We start from the raw sequence: 19,974 nt of genomic DNA, 5'->3' as shown, positions 1-19,974 counted from the left end.
ACATTTTTTAGACTAAAGTTCTTAGTTTTAGGAATTTGTTCATAAAGTAGTCTTATTTTAAAAGCACAATTTTTAAGGCGAATGTTCTTGACTATAGAGACCAGTTTTTTTTTTAGTGTACGTGAAGTATTTTTACTAAGTTTGTCTTTTTACATTTGCATCATTTTTTTCAGTGTACGTGAAGTATTTTCACTAAATTTTTATTTTCTCATCCTAATAATTGCAGGCACATACCCAAGGCCAAGGCAACAGCAATTGCAGATACGCCCGAGCTGAAGCGCATAGCTGAAAATACGAAAATCCAATCGAATGTGAAATACCATGCGGATTTCGAGAAGGCCAAAGGCAAATTTACACAGGTCAGTTGAACTAGACGATGATGATGATGATGCTGTTGATGATGATGATGCTGATGCACTTGATGATTATTTCCAAACATAACAATTAACATGTTGCTGTTTTTTTCGTGTCGACAGGTGGCTGACGACCCGGAAACGTTGCGCATCAAGCAAAACACGAAGCACATATCGAATGTGGCATATCACGGCGATCTGGAGAAGAAGGCCGCCATGGAGAAGCAGCGTGGCTCTGCCGAGGTCTCCGACAGCAGCAGTGAGTAGCCAATTTTCCAATTGCCTCTCCTCCCCCTGTACCCCCCTCTCACTCTATTACTGTCTCTCTTCATTTGTTATGCTCGTAATTGTGTGTTTGCTTGGTTTAAAACTCTAATTGATTTGTTTAATTTCGTGAAATTTGTTTCGAGTACCATTATTATCAACTCTTTGCGTTTGGCGTCATTCACAACAACAACAACAAGCATTAAATGTGACTAAACTGATTAAATAATCGTTTATTAGGCTCATTAAATCGCATTACACGGTGCACAGTGGTGCAGAGCACATTTGTTTCGATGCAATTCCTATGCTAAGTTAATTGATATGGCAAGGAATTTGTTGGCAAATTATTTCTTAGTCAACATATTTTGACACTTATTTATTAATATTAAATTTACTTAACTATCAACCACTTCAACAATATTTGTTGAGAATTGGCATGCATTATTTATTATTTACCTAATTATCAGTCAACATATTTTGACAGTCATTCACTAATAATACATATTTTAACTGTCAACTATATTTATTGAGAATTTGCATGGAAATTCATATACATATCTAATTATTTGTCAACACACTTGGCAAACATTTATTAACTGCAAAACATTTTTAACCAATGTATATTTATTAAGCACAATTCCCAAGACTCAAGAATAATAATCAAAACACCTTCTAATACATTTCCAAACTTGATCATCAGCCATAATTTAAATATTTAGTACACTCGAAAGTAAAATAGTTTACTTTCGCATATTCAAAACAAATAGTCTATGTACCACTGTGCACAAATGTTGCCTTATGTTTGCTATCTTGCTTGCTCGTGGACTTTCACACATTTATCGCACATTTGCTCATTAATACTGATTATTATTTTCTTTATTTTATTTTTTTTTTCGTATTGTTTCATCATTTTGTTGCACATTCATCATCAACATCAACAACAACTACTTCAACAACAATAATAACAAACCAACAACAACAACAACTACGCCTCATGTGTGTGTGCTTTTTGAACTACCGTTAAAACCTAACAACAACCACAACAACAACGTCGTTACACAACACACATAAAAAACACAACACTAACTGGGAAATCGAACAACATCAATATCGCGATATCAACTTCGATCAACAATTCTAACTTAACCAAAAAAAAAAAGACGAATCGGAATATTTCTCTGAGCAATTGGCAGCTGAACAGTTTTCGCAATATGCACCCACAGCCTCGCCAATACCGCCAGCAACACTGCAACAGCAGCAGCAGCAACAACAGCATCTTCAGCTACAGCAACAACAGCAGCAGTACCAACAACAACAACAGCAACAACACCAACACTATGTGCAACAGCAGCAACAGACGCTGCCACCGCCACCCATACAACACCAGCAATACAACACGGCGGCCATAACGCCCACATATCAACACCAACACCACCAACAACAACAACAGCAGCAACAACAACAACACAGGCAACAGCAGCAACCACAACAACAGTTGCAGCACGATCCTTATGCACACTATCAGCAACCACAGGCGTTGCGTCAGCAGCAGCTGCTGCAACAACAACAACAGCAGCAACATGCCATTAAACAAGCCTCCTCACATCTGTATCCCACAGCAACATCGCAGCCACAACAGCAGCAGCAGCCCCCACAGCAGCAGCAACAGCCGCAGGCGGTTAACAACTACAATCAGCTGCGTTCGGCAATTTTGCACAATTCGCATCATCCCAGTGGCAATGCTGTTGAGCAGTACGATTTGCAACAGCAGCAACAGCAACTGCTGCAGCAGCAGCAACAGCAACCAGCAGCAGCAATACAGCAACAACACTCGCACAACAGCTTATTGAACAACAACGCTAGCAACGGCAGCATTCACAGCAACAACAACAATGGCGGACACGCCGCACATCCGGCCAGCCTGAGCTATCCACAGCAGACACGCTCCCAAGCCAGCGTGCACAGCAACAACTCGCATCCCAGCAAGCATCAGCTGCAGCAGCAGCAACAACAACCAAGCACTGGCAATCTGCAACAGTTGTATGTGGCATCAAATTACAGTACGGTGACGCCATCGGAGAATGCGCTGGGCAACAAGTTGCAGGCGAGCAACGGACATCTGCCCGTGGTTGTGATGAACGCACAGCAGCAACAACAGCAGCAGCAGAGCAGCAACAACATTGGCAAAATTGCCGACTACGATCCGCTGACGGATGGGCCACGAAATGTGCCCAATGCCGGCAGATCGAGCACAACGCTGGTCTACAGCTCCGATCAGCGCGGATCTGGAGGCATTGGTAAGTACTCTTAGGCTAGGCTAGGCTGGTAGTTCGCTCAGCTTGATGTGCAGCGCAATCTTGTCATCATCTTGTCCTTGTTTGTCCCCCACCATCGAGAACAAACTCCAGTTGAAAGTATGTACTCTTAAGTGCAGATTTAATGCTTATTTTCACTTCGCAGGCAATAGCGTGTATCCGAAGCGGATTGGCTCCATCTCGGACATTGATCCCGCCAATGGCATTTATGGTTCGCTGAGCAGCGCCGAGCAGGCGCAGGCACAGAAGCAACATCAATTGTATCAGCAGATGCAAATGATGCAGCAACAAGAGCAGCAGCAGCAACAGGTGCGTCAACAGCCATCCTACGAAGCGCTGCAGGACAAGCAATCACGTCAAAGCACTGCACTGGTAAGTCGCATCACTTTCAATCGATTCCATATATTAATTCTGTGATTTCTTGCAGCGCGTCTATCGCGCCATCTACGACTATGAGGCGCAGGATGTGGACGAGGTCAGCTTTCGTGAGGGCGATGTCATCTTCGAGGTGGAGTCCATCGACTCGGGCTGGATGACCGGACGCGTGGAGCGCACTGGCAAGACCGGCATGCTGCCTGCCAACTATGTGGAACAGGCGGTTATATAATAGGGAATGTGCTACTACTGCTGCTGCCGCCAGCAGTTTGTGGTCATACTGGTCTGCCTGCTCTATATCCTGCTCGTTCTCATCTTTTTCATCAACGTTTTTCTCGCCGATCGCAACATGATGCGTGCCAATGGCAATCCCATGATGGCTGGCGGTCCATCCGGAGGTGTCGGTGGCATGCCGGGCATGCATCCGGGACACCATAATCCGTACGATATGCACGGCTATCATCACTACAACAACTATCATCCGCAAATGGATCCCAAGCAACAGCAGCAGCAGCCAACACGCAAGACACCCAATCAACAGCAGGCAGAACAGGATATTTACTACTATTTCAATCATGTATTCAGGCGGCGATGAATTACATACACCCACATACGCGTATATATATAAATACATATAAACAAAACACACGTATATATAGAGTATATATAGATATATATATATAGTCAGCAGGCCAATGTGTATAAACGCAAAAAAGAGAATTATGAAATCACAAGAATGAAAATCAGAAATCACTTTAAAAAATTTCCATATTTAAACTACACACAACAACAACAACAAATAATAATAATAATATTAAATATGCCACAACAATTGCAAAGTAATAAAAAAAGTTTTGTAATTTTACAAATGAAAAAGAAGAAAATCAGTTTTGTGAAAAGCGACCAAGCTAAACGCAGCCAAAATTTGCATTTATCTACAATACAACGCGACGCATGGTGAATGGCCGTAAATTTAGAAATATTTATTGAACTCTACTATATATATCAGTTAATATACCATATACAATATATATATATATACCAGATATGCCAGATAACTCTAACGTAAACATATACTTTATATATGATGCTCTAGCTAAATCAAGTTTTTAACTCAATTCGAAAGGAAACAGCAAGCAGCTTCTAATTGTGAATTAGAGTCTAGTATTGTGTAATCGGGCGGCTATATAGTAGATACACTCTCACACACGGCTAAATTTGTGCTTTTTAAAAGCTTGTCGAATGCAATTTTCCCTACAATTTTGTCAATTTATTGGAAAAGCGAACGATAATAAAAAACAAACTTCACTTTTCTTGTTCTTGTTGCAAATGTTGAGTGCGCAGTCTGCTGCCAGTGTCAACAGTGTTAACTCTATTATTTGTTTTGCTTTTTGTTTAGTGCATAACAAAGAATTAATAATAGATATATACTATATATATATATATACTTAGGGGTACATTGAATTGTTTTTTCGTTTTCTAATAATTCTAGTGTTGAAATTGTTTCGTTTTCACAAGAATCCTTGAAGTGCCTTTAATTTGCTAAACGTGTTTTTTAGATAAACCACATTTTGATAGGCTTATCGACCAATAATTAATAATATATACAAGTACGTACACATACATACACATTATATATGTATATACATATAGAGTTATATATATAAAAATAAATGCTATATTACTAACATGAATCGAAACGAATTTGAAGCAAGCCTACAAAAACTAAATACCAGCCTAAAAATAAACAAATGAATTATGAATGTTGAAGCTGAAATTGTATTTAAATAAATAACTTAACAATAAAGCGTATTATGCATACTTAAACACACACACACGTACACACATATTTGCAATAATTAACTAACTATAAATACGATATGCATAATCAAACATAAACGCGCCACTTGCAAAATTGTATTATGAAATATGCCTAAACAAATAATTACAAATAACTGCAAACAATAACTAATAATAATAATAATAGAGTGAATGAAGCAATGCCAAAGGCTTCGTATTCAAATGTGTTACAAATAAAAATGCAAAATTCAAATGAAAATGTGCCTTCTCCTTGTTTACTTAAACCGTTTTCCATGGGTGGAGAACATTGATTGATTTTATCACACCACATGGAAATGTTTCAATTAGGAGTATGAAAACGAAACAACAATAAAATGAGAATGTTTTTAGACACCATCACTGCTGGCGGTGACCAATTCGGGGAGTATTTCTCCCACCTTCGAATCGGAGGAATCACGTGAACCGCGTATTGTGTCCAGTATAATGTTCTTGGAGTTGTTCATCGTCTCCTCAAAGAACTTGGCATCGGCACGCTTCTCCGCAGTCAAGTAATCCAGTTTCTCCGACAGCATAGTAATCTTTTCGTTGGCCAGTTCCAGTCTAAGAAATAAAATCCATTTAGAAGAGAGCCATTCAACGAATAGAAATCTACTTACTGATTTTTCATGTCTTCGATCTTGGGCTCAGCTGCAGTCAAAGATGTCAAGGAATTAACTGATGACAACTGCGATTGGTTGTCAAAGCTAAAGGAGCTGATGGAGCCGGTCAACGGAGTGCGTCCCAAGGCATTCGTATATTCGTTGATACGCTGCGAACGCTTCTTGCGATCATTCTGCACATCAAGTTCCTTCTCCAAGTCGCGCACCTTGACTTCCAAGCGAGCGATGCGTGTCTTTTGCTTGCCTATTAGATCGTTGGCAGCGTCAAGCTTAATGCGCTCGGCATCCAGACGATCCTCGAGCGTCTTTTTCATGAGCATCATTTGGTTCTTTTCGACCTCTAGAGCATCTAGTATGCCAACAAATTCCTCCTGTGCAGCAAAAGTATAAAATAGAATGATTTATATACAACTTTCAACAACTTCCTTACCTTGCGAAACTCGCGACAGGAGAACAGAAATCCACCGGTGACAGCACGCAAATCGGTTTCCAGTTTCTTGATCATCTCCTCGAGACCAGCGATGCAGTGAGTCTTCTGCTTCAGCTCCGTCTCCAGCTCCAAGTTCATGCCGCTTAACTCATCCATCTGACGTCTGGCAATATCGCGTTCCTCCGTGATGCGAATGGCATCGTTGCGCATGTCATCCAAACGCGTCTCGTACTGAACGCGCTGACTTTTCAGCTTGTCGTTCAATGTGCTGGCATTCATGCCATTGCCATCGGTCTGCTCCTCCAGCTCGGCAGTGCGCGTCTTGTACTTGAGCATCTCATCGTTGAGGGTTTTGTTGCGCACCTTCAGCGCCAACGTGCGATTGCGTTGCTCCTCCAGCTGTGCTTGCAGGCCGACAATCTGTTTCTCCAGTGCCTCTACTTTGGCTCGATGCAAGATCTCGCTCTTGCGCACACCAGGAGTGAAACGATCAAAGGATGCAACGCCAGCGTCACCGCCGCCCAGGCTAGCCGTAGCACTTCCTCTGCCAGGTGAATGGATGGAGTGCTTGGCATTACGTGGTGTCACTCGGGTGCCGCTGCTGCTGGCCAAATCTCCCTCAGAGCCAAGGGTGATGGGCATATAGTCGACACGATCGGCACCGTTCTCAAAGCTGTCGAGGCGTGCCTTGAGTTCCTGCAACTTCTGCTGCAGCGAGATGATTTGCTGGGCACGTCCACGCCAAGTGGCATTGTTCAGGTTGTTGGCCAGCAGATTGATGTTGACCGACTCGCCAACCTCGTGTTGCAGACACTTTTGGGCCAGTTTCAGTTGATTTTGCAGTTCGGTATTCTTGTTGCGTGTCTCGAACAGCTTTTGCTGCATGCTGTTGATCTTGGCGTGCAACTCCTCGGTGGCGTTGCCTTTTTTGAGCAGTTCTCCATTGATGGCCAACTTTTCTTCATTGGCTTTCAGTTCCTTCTCCAATTTCTCAATGGTCACATCCTTTTTGTTTATACGATTCTTGCACTGTTCAAGCTCAGCGCGCATCTGACGATTCTTCTTGCTCAGCTCGAGAATCTTGGAGCCGGCTATTGAGGAATTGCAACGCAGCTCGTCAATGGGCACTGAGTTTAGCACCTCGTTGAGTGAGTCCACCGATCGCTTAAGTGCCGATATTTCCTGGTTCTTATCGGAGATTGCCTGTGCAAGATTTTGATTCTGTTGTTCGAACTCCAACAGCTTTTTGCGCAGCTTCTTAGTTTCGGCTTTGGGAATCTTTGGTCTTCCAGCCGAGGTGCCAACTATGACGTGTAGATCCTGTTTATCCAGATCACGCTTACGGCGCATCAGCTTGCGTGGCTCTGTGGCCACTTTGATATCTTTGTCATCCTTGGTATCTTTCACGTCCTCTTTTCCAGTGGAGTCCACCGGTAAGGTATCCATCACACAAAGTTTTAAAAAATATATGCAATCTACGAATCGATTGCGCTAGCGGTTGCAAAATGTGTATGTGTTCTTGTTCAATCTTACAATTTGGAACCTTTTGAGTATGATTATTAATTTTTTTTCGATTTCTTCTTCTCAAATTGACGTCTAATAAAAAGCAAACCAAAAAGTTGTTACAATCGGGTTAAACCGTTAAGACTGTGAAAGCTTAAATGTTTATTTTTGACGTTACTCAGCACTGATTTTGAAAATCAGCTGAGCTTTGCAGTGCCGGCTGTTAATGTTGTTAACAGCTGTTAATTTTGATTTATTTAAAATAAATAAATAAATAGTATATTAACATAAAAATTTTAACAATTAATTTCAATTAATTAAACTAAAATGTTCATATTTATGAAATAAGAAGTGTTATCATTAACAGAAATTCTTACTACGCGCTGTTAAGTAACATAGCGGCATTACTCTTTTGGCACTGTTATTCAGCAACAGTTTCATTTAACAGATACGGTCACATTGTGTTTTGCTGGCAAAATGGACGGGTTTATGATGGTAAATTATAATTTTTATTGTTTATATTGCGGTGCAATGAATGAATTGAATTGCAATGAATGAATATGAATTTTGCTTGCAGGACATTATCAAAGGCATGTGCATCATGGACAATGATGGTAACCGAATTCTCGCCAAATACTACGACAAAAACATATTGTCCACGTTGAAGGAGCAGAAGGCCTTCGAAAAGAATCTGTTCAACAAGACGCATCGCTCCAACACTGAAATCATCATGCTCGATGGTCTGACGTGTGTTTACAAAAGCAACGTGGACTTATTTTTCTATGTTATGGGCAATGCCTACGAAAATGAGCTCATTCTGCTATCAGTGCTCAACTGTCTCTACGACTCCATCAGTCTGATATTGAAAAAGAATGTGGAGAAGCGTCTGGTGCTGGAGAACCTCGAGATCATTATGCTGGCCTTTGATGAGATCTGCGATGGCGGGTAAAGTACTTGGAAATACCATTTGTATTTGCATACGATTAATTTCCTTTTGATTTTGTAGCATCATCTTGGACGCAGACCCATCGTCTGTGGTGAAACGTGTCGATCTGCGCAACGAAGACATCCCCATTGCCGAACAGACGGTGGCTCAGGTAACTAACACACTAAATGGTCTATTTTGGTAGTTCCATTACGTTCTTTACTCGAGATCAAACACTATGTAGTCATATCAGAAACCCTCGCACGCTCAATCAAGCAAGAATTAATCATGTATAGTTTTAGTTGTAGTACATGAATGAAAAACATGTACAAATTATTTTATATTTTAGTTTGTTGTATACTTAAATTATCATGACGCTAAGCAGTTGCACTTTTTAGTTTGTATTTCGTTTCAAATGTTTGAATAAACGTCGACCACTTGTATTATTTGCTCATTAGTCATAATGCATTCTTGTTTTTATCTCAATCATTTATCAATTCATTAGTTAATTGTGATCTGGTATCTGATTTCAGGTGCTTCAATCGGCGCGCGAGCAGCTCAAATGGTCCATACTGAAATGAGGTCGGGGTCGCAGAGGAGGACGAGATCAGTAAAACTGTCACCTATGCTATGTTCTGCTGTCGCAATACATTCGATTTTTATATTAAATTCGCCTAGAGTAATATACCATATACATAACACATATATATATTTTAAACTTGAGATATTTCTGGTTATTTATTATTATACATATGTACAATGGAATTGGTATTTCTTTTATGCTTGGTCGGAACACTGATTCAGTTTTCATTGGATTTGCGTCTATAAAATGTCTGGAAAATTGCAATCTGTTAATGGAATGAAATCAAACCATAAAAATAAAGAATTGTTAGGGATAAAGTACGGAGTGTGATAATACTGTTATAAAAGTCGTTAACTAACATTAGCCCGCATTCTTTCAGACTGAATCTAGACAAAGAAATGAACGCATAAATCATTTTAACGTATTACCCCAAAAAGATAGATACTCAATAATTAAATTTGGAACAATACTAAAAGAGATTTTGATAGGCTTGGAGATTATCTATACAATTAAAAATGATTAAGAAATATATGTATAACTAATTGTTATTATATAGATCTTAACATATCAGCTATGTAGCTGAGTCGCTCAATATCAACATTTTCACTCAAACAAATTGAGTGAGTCTCAACAAACAGTTTTTGCTTTCTGCTGATTTCTGTTCACCTGGTAGTTCATATAGTACTTGAACGCTTTTTGGCCTTAGGAGCTGATTGTATTTGGCGAATGTGAAATATCGCACCATAGGCAAATTATAAGCTTATCTATGTAGAATCTTGTATGTTCGCAATATGAGAATGAAAATTTCGATTTGTTGAGCAACTCCAAAATTTCACTTCAAACAAAAATGATTTGTTGAATCAGAACTTTAAATAATTTATGATATTTTTAGACCTTGGGAAAATATAAGCTTATCTATATACAATCTTGTATATTCACAATATCAGAGTTCAAATTTCTATTTGTTGAGCAACTCCGAAATTTCACTTCAAACAAAAATGATATGTTGAATCGAAACTTTAAATAATTTATGATATTTTTAGACCTTGAGAAAATCTAAGCTTATCTATCTACAATCGTGTATATTCACAACATCAGAGTTCAAATTTCTATTTGTTGAGCAACTCCAAAATTTCACTTCAAACAAAAAGATTAAGATTATAATCTTAACCGAAAAAACAAAAACAGACGAAAAGTCACGTGACAAGTACACGACGATCGTTTCAGCGATCAGGTTCCAGCTGGCTATACCCCTTAAGAACCCCTTAACTGATACACTGATACGATAGTTGGCACTTATTAGAGAGTCTTATGGGCCTAGACAACGGTATAATGATGGATTTCTTTTGGGTGGTTCACACTCTTGGTTTACGCAAATATTTGTGGATTTTAGAAGGGCTTCAACTTAGAAAATATCTTGAGTACCATATGCAGCAGTAAAGTTGGCACTTGATCGTTACGATCGCGATTCATTAAAATACGATTAGTAGCGCTTAATCTCAACATCTTTATGGGAGGGCTTATTTAGTAGTACTCTATTCTAATTCTGAACGACCTTGTTTTGCGGCTTAGAAATGTTTGTTTTACTTTTAGTACGGCGCCATTTCTGACTTAGGTACTTCATCGAGTGCATATTGTGGTAGTACTTATATTAAATGACATCTTATGCTGGCAGAAGATTAAATGCACTTACAGATTAAAGGCGATTTGTTAACTACAGATTAACAGCAATAAAGTACAACAAAATTCAAAGAAATACTAGAAAATTAAATGAGTAATAATCCAAGTTAATGCTGAAAATAATATCGTTCATTTAAAATTCTTTTCATTAAATTAAAATGACCTTGCAGAGGTTATAAAAAGGGTTGGTTAACTAAATCCAATTATAGGTTTGAAGTGAGTTGATCGTTTTATTGGTTTATGGGATTCTGTTATGGAACTTTCTGTATACTTTACGACAAAAACGTTTTCACACTTATCAAATAGGTAATTGTCGAAGTTCTCGGAGGATTACGCGTATTGCGCAGGCAATTTTGAAATTGAAATTAATTGTGTGACATTCTTTGCTCTGATCTGCTGTCAATAAATATGATTCAGTTGTTGTTCAACTTATTGTTGTCTATGGCCGTTACTATCAGATCCACAAGAGATCCATACATCATCATCATCAGCAGCTGGCAACGTGCTAGCGACTCGTTTAATCAAATGCTTGTCAACATTGCAAAAAAAAAAGAGAATACAAAAAAAATTCCGATTCCGATTTGTGGACCTCCTCCATCCATCCACTCCCCAGACCAACAATGGAGTTCCCATTACTAGTGATTATCTGACAACTTGTTGTGGCCCTGTTTGTCGAATTAGACAAAACACACACAGCACACAATGCAACAGAAAGAGGGAGAGAGCAATAGAGGGAGCTGACTCTATCGAGTGTGTGTTTTTTATCAAGTACATGCGGGTGCAGCCTGATATGGATATATGAGTACGAATACTATTAACTCCTATCACAACACAATAGAACACAACAGAACACACTCAGTCACTCATTTTGGGGGAGCTGTCACACTTTATGGATCGTTTGGATCACGTTTCTCAGCAGTCAAACTAAAGACAATTAAATTTAGAAACCGCGTAACTCGATTATCTCTAACATTCTCCATTCCCATTCCCGGTGCTTTCCAGAACAAAGGGGGCTTGCCTTGAAGACCTACAATTCGTATTTAGAACAGACGCAGATACTAAAAAGTTCGTCCTCAACGCTAGATAATTCTAGAAGAAAGTACAGTTGCTGCTTAGTTAAACTAAACAATCAGGTTAGGTACGATAAGAAGCTGACACATACGCTAGATACCATATGTTATATAGCCTAGCCATATGGTCAAAGGCAAATGCGTTTAGGAAAGTCAAGTAATCATTCAAAAGCCATTTATTATTGAGTTGGCAACTTACTCGTAAAATGGTGTATTTATGGCATTCCTTGGCTCTTGGCTCTTGGCTAAGAAATTGTAGATATTGATTAAGTATTTTTCCTTGTTTCATCTACAGCATTGACTTGTCAAGAGTTTTTTGCATGACGGGAGTGCATAGAAGAGAGCATTATCAAAGCGATTAGCGATTAGCGCCATGTCCAACTCAGCCTGCTCAAGATCGAAATCGCATAAATTTATGGCAACGCCTCAAATCTGATTTATATAACATAAACACATGCTCTCTTCCGAGCGATTAACAATGAGTATTTATACCTGGAATCTAGTTTGCTATAAGTGTTTAATAATATTGTGAACAAGTAGTAAACATAATCAACATCCGGATTTCATGTATGTACGTTCTAAGAAATTAAAACCTTAGGGATTACCATTCAAATTTGTAATATAATCATATCATATATGTTTAAATATGCCTTTGCATTCAACTTTTTAAAGTTATTGCTTTGAAATTTGACACACTTCATACATTTCCTACCAAGAATATATCCTGAAAATTTCATTATAATCGAAGAGTAAACAGAAAAGTTATTCACGAAATAAATATTCCTTTGCTTTCAATTTTTAAAAGCGACAGCTCTGAAATTTGGCACACTTAACAAATTTATCATTGCTTATGTATCCTGAAAATTTCATTATAATCGAAGAGTAAACATAGAAGTTATTCATAATTCAAATATATTTTTATAACATTACATTGTAATATTAATTAACGTATTCCGGGTAACTTGCAGTCGATTACAATCGTCTGTAGCATGCTAACTAGTTTATTTTTCGGGATTTTCGCATTTCGCGATTGGGAATAATGAAGCAATTGGCATTCGGTTGTGTTTGAGTGAGGTTCTAATTACGCGTGTTTTTTGGGTTTGGGTTTGGAGTGAGTTTCTACGGAATCCTCGAGCTGATCTGGCATATCTCTTGGTCAAGTGGCTAAGACTGATACGTGGAAATGAATGGCGACTTGTTTTTCAGGTTAGTAATGGATTCCCTATAAATCTACTTCCACAAGCTGTAAACAAATAGTTGGAATTCCTTTGCCTTGATATTCCAAAATCGTGAACCGATTTCCCGAATAATGTATCACTTAATTTATCACCGATCGCCGCGTAGCGTCGCGTCGAGGCACTTTATGATTTTATTTCAATTTTTTTTTTCTGTAATTACTCAAATTATTGCGAAATTTGTGGCACTTTCAAATCGGCATGACGATAAGCAATAACAGGAGGCAGAAAACGGTGTTCATGACAGCGCAGCTTTTTGGGGTATCATTTTTGCGGGGTCGGAAGGGGGGAAGACCATAAACCCATTTTACGATTTGAGGGAAAATTTCCGTAAACAGATAATAATTGCTTCATTTGCCATTCGGCCATGCCCATTCACTGAATATGTATCACAGATTTCAATTCCAGACGCAATGCACATAAACAAATAAATATATAAAATACCCCACCAATAACCTACGACGACGACAATCGTCAGAAATCTCAGTTGAAAAATACGTTGACTTTCCATTTCCAGTTCGGAGACATGTGACCTTGTCCTTATGGCACCGTTAGTTTAACGAGAATTAAGATATCACAATATCGATGACTCTTCAACTGCGGAAAGTTCATTGATTTCTTGTTGTCTCAAGAACATATAAACATATAAAGAAGATGATCTACGTCGGGGACTTTTTGGGGAGTTGACATTGCGCAGCATAACACAGATTGCGCATGCCATTGACATTCATCATCATCATTGTAATTGTTTTTATTCTTAACGAACGCCCGTGAACCAAACTTACGGATACGCACAGCGCCATACGACGTTACGCATACGCCACGTAGGCTGGCTGGCAACAACTTGCTGTTGGCTACTGATATACAGCTTTTTAGGGGCTGGTATTTTAATTACATTGTTCTGAGTGAAGTGTTTAGACTGAATTGTTATTGTTTTTGTTTTGTTGAGCACTCAGCTGCCTTACAAGCTGTAATCATCCACAAACAATGTGAGCTCGTGCTATCAACCAGACCCATTTCCATTTGCCATGTAAGCGAGTGAGTGCATCTGCATAAGCTAACTAACCAACTAGGTATAATTCCACTGACAAGTGGTGCTCCGCCTACTAATGAAGTACTTACTATATGCAATGCATTAGCGCCTCCACTCGACAAATGACAACAAAATGTGAGGCTTCATAACTTGCGAATTGAGTCGAGGACAGTCGCTTAACGCCAAAAAGGTTTCCTCATTCCTCGCCCGAAAAAATAAAAAAACAAGTAAGACAGCTACAGAGTGTACTCGACTATGAGATACCCGTTACCCATTTTGAATAAAAGCTAAATATTGTAGTATTCTTCTCAAAATAAACCAACATTATACACCACTATACTATATTCTAATATGTCAAATATACTAGTATAATATGTCAACTGGTATATTTGGCATATATGGTACTACATTCAAGATATACTATAGAGTGCAAAATATACCATATTGTTAGCCAAAGCAACTAAGACCCCTATTAAGTATGCATTTTTGCTCATATAAAAGTATTTATTCAATAACTTCGACAATTTTTATCTGATTGCAGCAAAAATTTCAGGAATTATCTATCACTATCACTATAGTTATTATTCTACATATCAGGACTCTCGCTTTAAAATTGCGCTTGCTATTCGATTTTTGTCGATTTCCGGAGGCGGAAGTGGGCGTGACAAAAATTTGAAACAAATTTAATCTGCGTGCAAACAGAACAAATGCCGTCAAAAAAAATTATAGCTCTATCTCTTAAAGTCTCCGAGATCTAGGTGTTCATACGGACAGACGGACAGAAAGACAGACGGACATGGCTAGATCGTCTCGGCTGTTGACGCTGATAAAAAATATGTATACTTTATAGGGTAGGAGATCCTTCTACGTGTTACATAAATTTTTTGCCGTCACAAAATTATAATACCCTTCTACGCTATGGGTAGCGGGTATAAAAACTCTCGTGATTTACTCTCTTTCTTTATGTGTGTGCTATTGTTGGCACTCTATCGATAAACTCTTTTGCTGAACTGCCTTGCGCCCCTTCCTCCCCCCCTCACTCTGTCCCCTAGGCATAGAGCTCGCTGTGCTACTCGGTATCTTATCGCTACAAATAATGTATTGTATTGTATTGTACATTCTTGCTTCGTACAGCCGTACAAGCAATTAACAAATGATCGGGCCATGCATCGGCCCTGTGGATTTAGCTGCCTGCGTCCAAGTGTCGAGTCGAGTCGAGTCGAGAGTCGAGTGCCAGAGAATCGCGAGTCGAGAGTCGATTGGGAGTCGACGACTCGCTCGACTGATAAGTATTTAAGAAAATGCTCGGTTCGCTGGCCGTTTCAGTACTGTGATACTATAATAGAACGTTAGACGTGTTCTCGCATCGTCAGAGCCCCTGAGCAAAGTTTGCAAATTAAATAAAGAAGTGAAGAAGAGTGCGTCGAGTGTTAATAAAACAAAAGGCCAACACAAAACTGTAAACAAGCCTCAAGAATTCCAAAGTATTCAGGACTACCTTACATGCCAGCAAAACAAGTGATTTGTGCAACAACAACAACAAAATTAACAAGAACAGCAATAAAAACATTCATATATGAACAGCAACAAAAAGAATTTATTTAATTCTTACAATCTACAAAGTGAAGTTATCAAAATTGAAACAAAACTATTCAACATGAAACTAAGGTGAGACATTGTTCCAAATAGATTCTTAACTTAACCGCAGATTGAAATTTAAACAAGGAATTTCAATGGCATTATTATTGCCAATCATCATCGTGATAAGTCGAAATTATACTTACTATTTAATGTTCGGGTTTTTATCAGTTAATTTAGTAAATGTGTCAATGGGTTTTATTACACAATTCTGTGAACGAATTGAGTAGTTCACATTTTCATTATATTTTAATTAGACAAGTTATTAAATATTAATGGAACTCGAACAAAAAAAAAAGGAACACGAATTCAGGCTAGACAGAACACACTTTATGACCTGACAAATAGATTAGAGTGATAACTACTGCATTATTTATGGACAATTGCTAAAGTCTTCTTTTTTACACAGCTGTGAAACTATATATTAATTAACTAAGTTGATTATTAATTGTAGAAATCTAGACTAGAATTTTACGACTTGATAACTACAAAATACTATAAACTACTCCTCGATTTTTATGAACGACTTACAAAACGTTGTTGCTAAGCTAATTACATCATTTAGAAATGAAGATCGATGGCCAGTCAAATTATTGGCGATTTTGTGTAAATACGTCCATAAAAGCGAGGCATATGACCACTTTATGGGGGGACCACTTAAAATCAAATAATCAATTACAGGCGATAAAGATAAAGATTATGCACAGAATGAGAGCGAGAGTGCAGCTGAGTCAGCTGGATAAACCCATTTTGAATCTGATAGTGTGGGGGAGACCAAAAGGGGGATAGGTTATGGTTAAACTGGAATTCATTCTTCCCTTTTTTGAGCGATGACAAGTTTCGAGGGAGCCCTGCTATAATAATAATAATCATAATCATGATCGCAGCACGAGAAATGAGTGCCGTCAATAATTTGCCGATGCCAATGGCATGATAAGTATTTTGTCCCTATCTTTAAGTGTCGGGGCGCCCGTCGTCGCCTTGATAAGCCTTCTCTCTAAGTCTCTCACTCTCTGATGGGGCGTGGCCAAAGAGTGGGGATATCAGGCACACGAACTTTTTGGGCAATCGCCAATTCAATTGGCGCTATAAATTTGCAATCGCCGTCCTGTCTTGCCCCCCACAGCACACACAGCACACACTTGTTACATTCTGTGAATGATTTCTACGATAAAAACCAAGTCACGCAGTGCAAAGTGCATAAACAAGGTATTTAGGGTGCCTCCGATAAACACAAAAAACAGAACAAAGTTTGTGTGACTTTCGTCTCTAGCATATCCAATTACGACAGACGACGTGTGTCATGTCTCGAGACAGACAAAAACACGTGTCTCGAGTCTCGATCTTGAGCGCGATGCCAATTAAAAGCGCAAATAGTTGCACCTAATTGCTGTATGTACTCGGCTTGCTAGTACTTTGAAAATTGCCAATTTGTGTTGGCCAGAATGCGTCAGTTAACCTTAACCCCCCGCTCACTCCCTCACCAAACCTCACCTCACTCCTAGCCAGTTTCTTGCTATCTTTCTATGTCTCGCTCTGCGGTTTTATCTATTGCGTATACGTAGCGTATGCCCCAGTATAAGTGTCTGTGTGCTTTTAATTAAACATACATGCATCATGGCTAAATAAATGTGTGCTCTTTAATTTAGCAAACATTTACCCATTTGCTATAAATAGATCGATGCGGACTCTGATACCACTATATGGTAATATATACATGTGTATATGTATGCTCTATGTGGTGTCGCATGCCGCTTTTTCCTTAGAAGTCATAACAAAGTCAATGCAAATATTATCATTGTCTTTTTTTCTGTTGTTTTGTATTTACAGACTTTTGCGCTGTTTGCGCGGTCCCAAGCAATCAAGCATGCAGAACCAACGTGAAGAGCTGCAATCCCATCATGATCACATGATCAAGGATCTCAGCTCGAATTTCAAGGACACAACGGTTAAGATACTGCTGCTCGGCACTGCCGAATCGGGCAAAACAACGATCATAAAACAAATGCGCATCCTGCACATCAATGGCTTCACCGATGAGTAAGTTGAGGAAGGAATTCTTTATTGAATAGTTGTCCATAGCAGCTCGTTCTTTGTCACTTTAGTGAGCGGCGCGAAAAGATACCGGAAATCTATCAGAACATCCACGATTCCATCATTCAGCTGGTGCAACAGATGGGTTTGCTGGGCCTGAGCTTTGGCAGCCTGACCACCGAACGCAGCGCCAACTACATCCTGTCCCTGCCAGCCGATGCGCCCGAGTACTTTAACGAGGTGAGTGACAGGCAATCGTGAGATCGCGAAATCGTTCAATCGATGACGTGCCACCTGATGTCAATTTAATCCCTCAATGGGCCACAGTATCTTATCCTCTGCTCCACACTTCAAATGTTGTCGCAGTTTGTTTGAGCGACAATATCATCAAATGATTTTCTAATACTCAAGATTTACGTCAACGTCGCACGTTTCCAAAACCAAAACACAAATACTCAAATACTCAACTACATTGGAATTCTCCTTCGGCATATGCATCGATCAGGAGCACGATCGGTGTTTTGTTGTTATCGTTGAATGTGATTTGATTGATTGCATTGCCATTATATTTAATGGTTTGTCTAAAAAACTTTCCGACAAGTGTTTTGTCATAATAACAACAACAACAACAACGACGAAGCAGCAAACAACGATCACTTCCTGCCCAGAAGTCTTCTGCTGCAGGTGGTGTGGAACTTTGAACAATCGCCGACAGTTTGGCGACATTCGTTGCCGTTGTCAACGACTTAGACTCTGAATCATTATGTGTTTTAGCCAGTCGACCGTCCAGTCGGTCATTTACTTAGCCTTTGGCTACGTGGAGCGATAAGATAATTCGGCTGATCAGCAAATAGCCTTTCCCCTTTTTTTTTGTTTCTTCTTTTTTTTTGGGTTTTCTCCCGTCATTCATATCTATGACTAATTTCTAAGCATAACAAAAAGCGAAAAGAAACTTATCTTATTATATGTTTATTTATTTATTAATTCCAGGAGTACTGCGATCATGTTATGACTTTATGGAATGATGTCGGCATACGTGCCTGCTACGATCGCTCGAATGAATTCCCATTGCTCGACAGCGCCAAATAGTAAGTCTTTATAACCCATTCGCAATCTCAACTCTTTACTAACAATTTCGCTTTACTTCTTTACAGCTTTCTCGACAATTTCGAGCGCATCTGCGATGTCGACTACATACCCAGCACGGAGGACATTCTGCACAGCAGAAAGGTGACCACCGGCATCTCGAAAATCTCATTCCGCGTTCCCATACCCAAGAGCATGGGCGGTGGAGAGCAGGAGTTCCGCATGTACGATGTGGGCGGTCAGCGTGATGAGCGCAACAAATGGATTCAGGTCTTTGAGGGCATTCAGGCGGTGCTGTTCCTTATCTCATGCAGCGAATTCGATCAGAATCTGCGCGAGGATGCCACCCAGAATCGTCTGCAGGAGGCCCTCAATCTGTTCCGTGCTGTCTGGCAGAATCGCTTCCTTGCCTCCGCTGGTCTGATCGTCTTCCTCAACAAGTATGATATTATGGAGCGCAAGATACGCGCCGGCAAGCACATTGTCGATTATTTTCCGGAGTTCGAGGACTTTAGCAAACGGCCGCAACACAAGCAAAGCTGTTTCGATGAGTCCGACTGGACCAAGATGTTCATCAAGCAGAAGATGATGGACATCACCCAGGAACAGTTCAAGCGCAATTCCCGCAATCAGTGTGATTATAGCTCCTCGGAGAGGGAATGCTATTATCATTTCACCGTTGCCACCGACACACGTTGCATTCGTGATGTGTTTAGCGATGTGCAGCAAATGATTCTGTGCGAAAACATTAACGGATCCGGCTCAACACTCTTCTAGACAGTCAATGTTGTTTTTCTCAGCGAAGAGTTTCCTTTACCAACTGTGATTTTGTATGCTAGAGTAAAGAAATAGTCTATTTAAGCGAAATTAATTGTAATCAAACATAGTTACTAATTGAGCAGCTTTAATATAGTTAATTAGCTGTAAGCAAATATAAGAAAAAACCCACCAATCACACAAAATACAATGAATTTTCAATTGAGGAACTCTG

The 19,974-nt window shown here is 39.4% G+C and overlaps 5 protein-coding genes across 8 annotated transcripts in view; 4 read left to right on the top strand and 1 right to left on the bottom strand.

Moving 5' to 3' along the window:
- The window catches only part of LOC117566359 (LIM and SH3 domain protein Lasp), a 34,472-nt gene extending 30,933 nt beyond the window's left edge, over positions 1-3,539 (top strand). Inside the window, exons 3-7 of one of the 3 annotated variants that reach the window (XM_034245848.2) lie at positions 227-359; positions 477-612; positions 1,841-2,914; positions 3,078-3,304; positions 3,360-3,539. In XM_034245848.2, the coding sequence (XP_034101739.1) occupies positions 227-359; positions 477-612; positions 1,841-2,914; positions 3,078-3,304; positions 3,360-3,539 (1,750 nt within the window). Of the gene's footprint in view, positions 1-226; positions 360-476; positions 613-1,777; positions 2,915-3,077; positions 3,305-3,359 lie in introns of all 3 variants that reach the window. The other 2 variants (XM_034245847.2, XM_034245849.2) reach the window with 2 other exon arrangements.
- Positions 3,540-3,545: 6 nt separating this feature from the next.
- Positions 3,546-4,121, top strand: LOC117566361 (uncharacterized). Its single transcript, XM_034245854.2, has one exon. It carries the CDS (start codon positions 3,546-3,548, stop codon positions 3,900-3,902), a length of 357 nt encoding a protein of 118 aa, XP_034101745.1. The 3' UTR covers positions 3,903-4,121.
- A 1,233-nt stretch (positions 4,122-5,354) lies between these two features.
- Positions 5,355-7,782, bottom strand: LOC117571778 (myosin-9). Its single transcript, XM_034254136.2, has 3 exons — positions 6,197-7,782; positions 5,764-6,137; positions 5,355-5,707 (listed from the first exon to the last, which is right to left on the bottom strand). The coding sequence occupies exons 1-3, from the start codon at positions 7,640-7,642 to the stop codon at positions 5,494-5,496; spliced, it is 2,034 nt and encodes a 677-aa protein (XP_034110027.1). The 5' UTR covers positions 7,643-7,782; the 3' UTR covers positions 5,355-5,493.
- A 360-nt stretch (positions 7,783-8,142) lies between these two features.
- LOC117566360 (coatomer subunit zeta-1) lies at positions 8,143-9,329 on the top strand. Its single transcript, XM_034245853.2, has 4 exons — positions 8,143-8,194; positions 8,277-8,644; positions 8,706-8,796; positions 9,158-9,329. The coding sequence occupies exons 1-4, from the start codon at positions 8,177-8,179 to the stop codon at positions 9,203-9,205; spliced, it is 525 nt and encodes a 174-aa protein (XP_034101744.1). The 5' UTR covers positions 8,143-8,176; the 3' UTR covers positions 9,206-9,329.
- A 3,796-nt stretch (positions 9,330-13,125) lies between these two features.
- On the top strand, positions 13,126-19,954 carry LOC117567375 (guanine nucleotide-binding protein G(f) subunit alpha). 2 transcript variants are annotated; one of them, XM_034247319.2, is made up of 5 exons: positions 13,126-13,163; positions 17,694-17,903; positions 17,969-18,137; positions 18,888-18,985; positions 19,052-19,954. In XM_034247319.2, exons 1-5 carry the CDS (start codon positions 13,141-13,143, stop codon positions 19,758-19,760), a joined length of 1,209 nt encoding a protein of 402 aa, XP_034103210.1. In that variant the 5' UTR covers positions 13,126-13,140; the 3' UTR covers positions 19,761-19,954. The 2 variants fall into 2 exon arrangements, with proteins under 2 accessions (XP_034103210.1, XP_034103209.1); XM_034247318.2 differs by lacking the exon at positions 13,126-13,163 and adding an exon at positions 15,502-15,893 and having other exon boundaries at positions 19,052-19,953.
- Positions 19,955-19,974: the final 20 nt, after the last annotated feature.

The sequence above is a fragment of the Drosophila albomicans genome, chromosome 3 (assembly GCF_009650485.2).
Source record: "Drosophila albomicans strain 15112-1751.03 chromosome 3, ASM965048v2, whole genome shotgun sequence".
In the NCBI taxonomy this organism is placed as follows: Eukaryota; Metazoa; Arthropoda; class Insecta; order Diptera; family Drosophilidae; genus Drosophila; species Drosophila albomicans.
This window is presented reverse-complemented; position numbering and strand designations above follow the sequence as displayed.

Bases quoted from the DNA above. Each gene is read 5' to 3' on its own strand.
- LOC117566361 (XM_034245854.2), top strand. From the start codon at position 3,546: ATGTGCTACTACTGCTGCTGCCGCCAGCAGTTTGTGGTCATACTGGTC.
- LOC117571778 (XM_034254136.2), bottom strand. From the start codon at position 7,642: ATGGATACCTTACCGGTGGACTCCACTGGAAAAGAGGACGTGAAAGAT. The intron at 6,138-6,196 runs GTAAGGAAGTTG...TTTGCTGCACAG, and splicing joins CCTGTCGCGAGTTTCGCAAG to GAGGAATTTGTTGGCATACT. The intron at 5,708-5,763 runs GTAAGTAGATTT...TTTATTTCTTAG, and splicing joins ATCGAAGACATGAAAAATCA to ACTGGAACTGGCCAACGAAA.
- LOC117566360 (XM_034245853.2), top strand. The intron at 8,645-8,705 runs GTAAAGTACTTG...TTGATTTTGTAG, and splicing joins GATGAGATCTGCGATGGCGG to CATCATCTTGGACGCAGACC. The intron at 8,797-9,157 runs GTAACTAACACA...ATCTGATTTCAG, and splicing joins CCGAACAGACGGTGGCTCAG to GTGCTTCAATCGGCGCGCGA.
- LOC117567375 (XM_034247318.2), top strand. From the start codon at position 15,802: ATGAACAGCAACAAAAAGAATTTATTTAATTCTTACAATCTACAAAGT. The intron at 15,894-17,693 runs GTGAGACATTGT...TTGTATTTACAG, and splicing joins CTATTCAACATGAAACTAAG to ACTTTTGCGCTGTTTGCGCG. The intron at 18,138-18,887 runs GTGAGTGACAGG...TATTAATTCCAG, and splicing joins CGCCCGAGTACTTTAACGAG to GAGTACTGCGATCATGTTAT.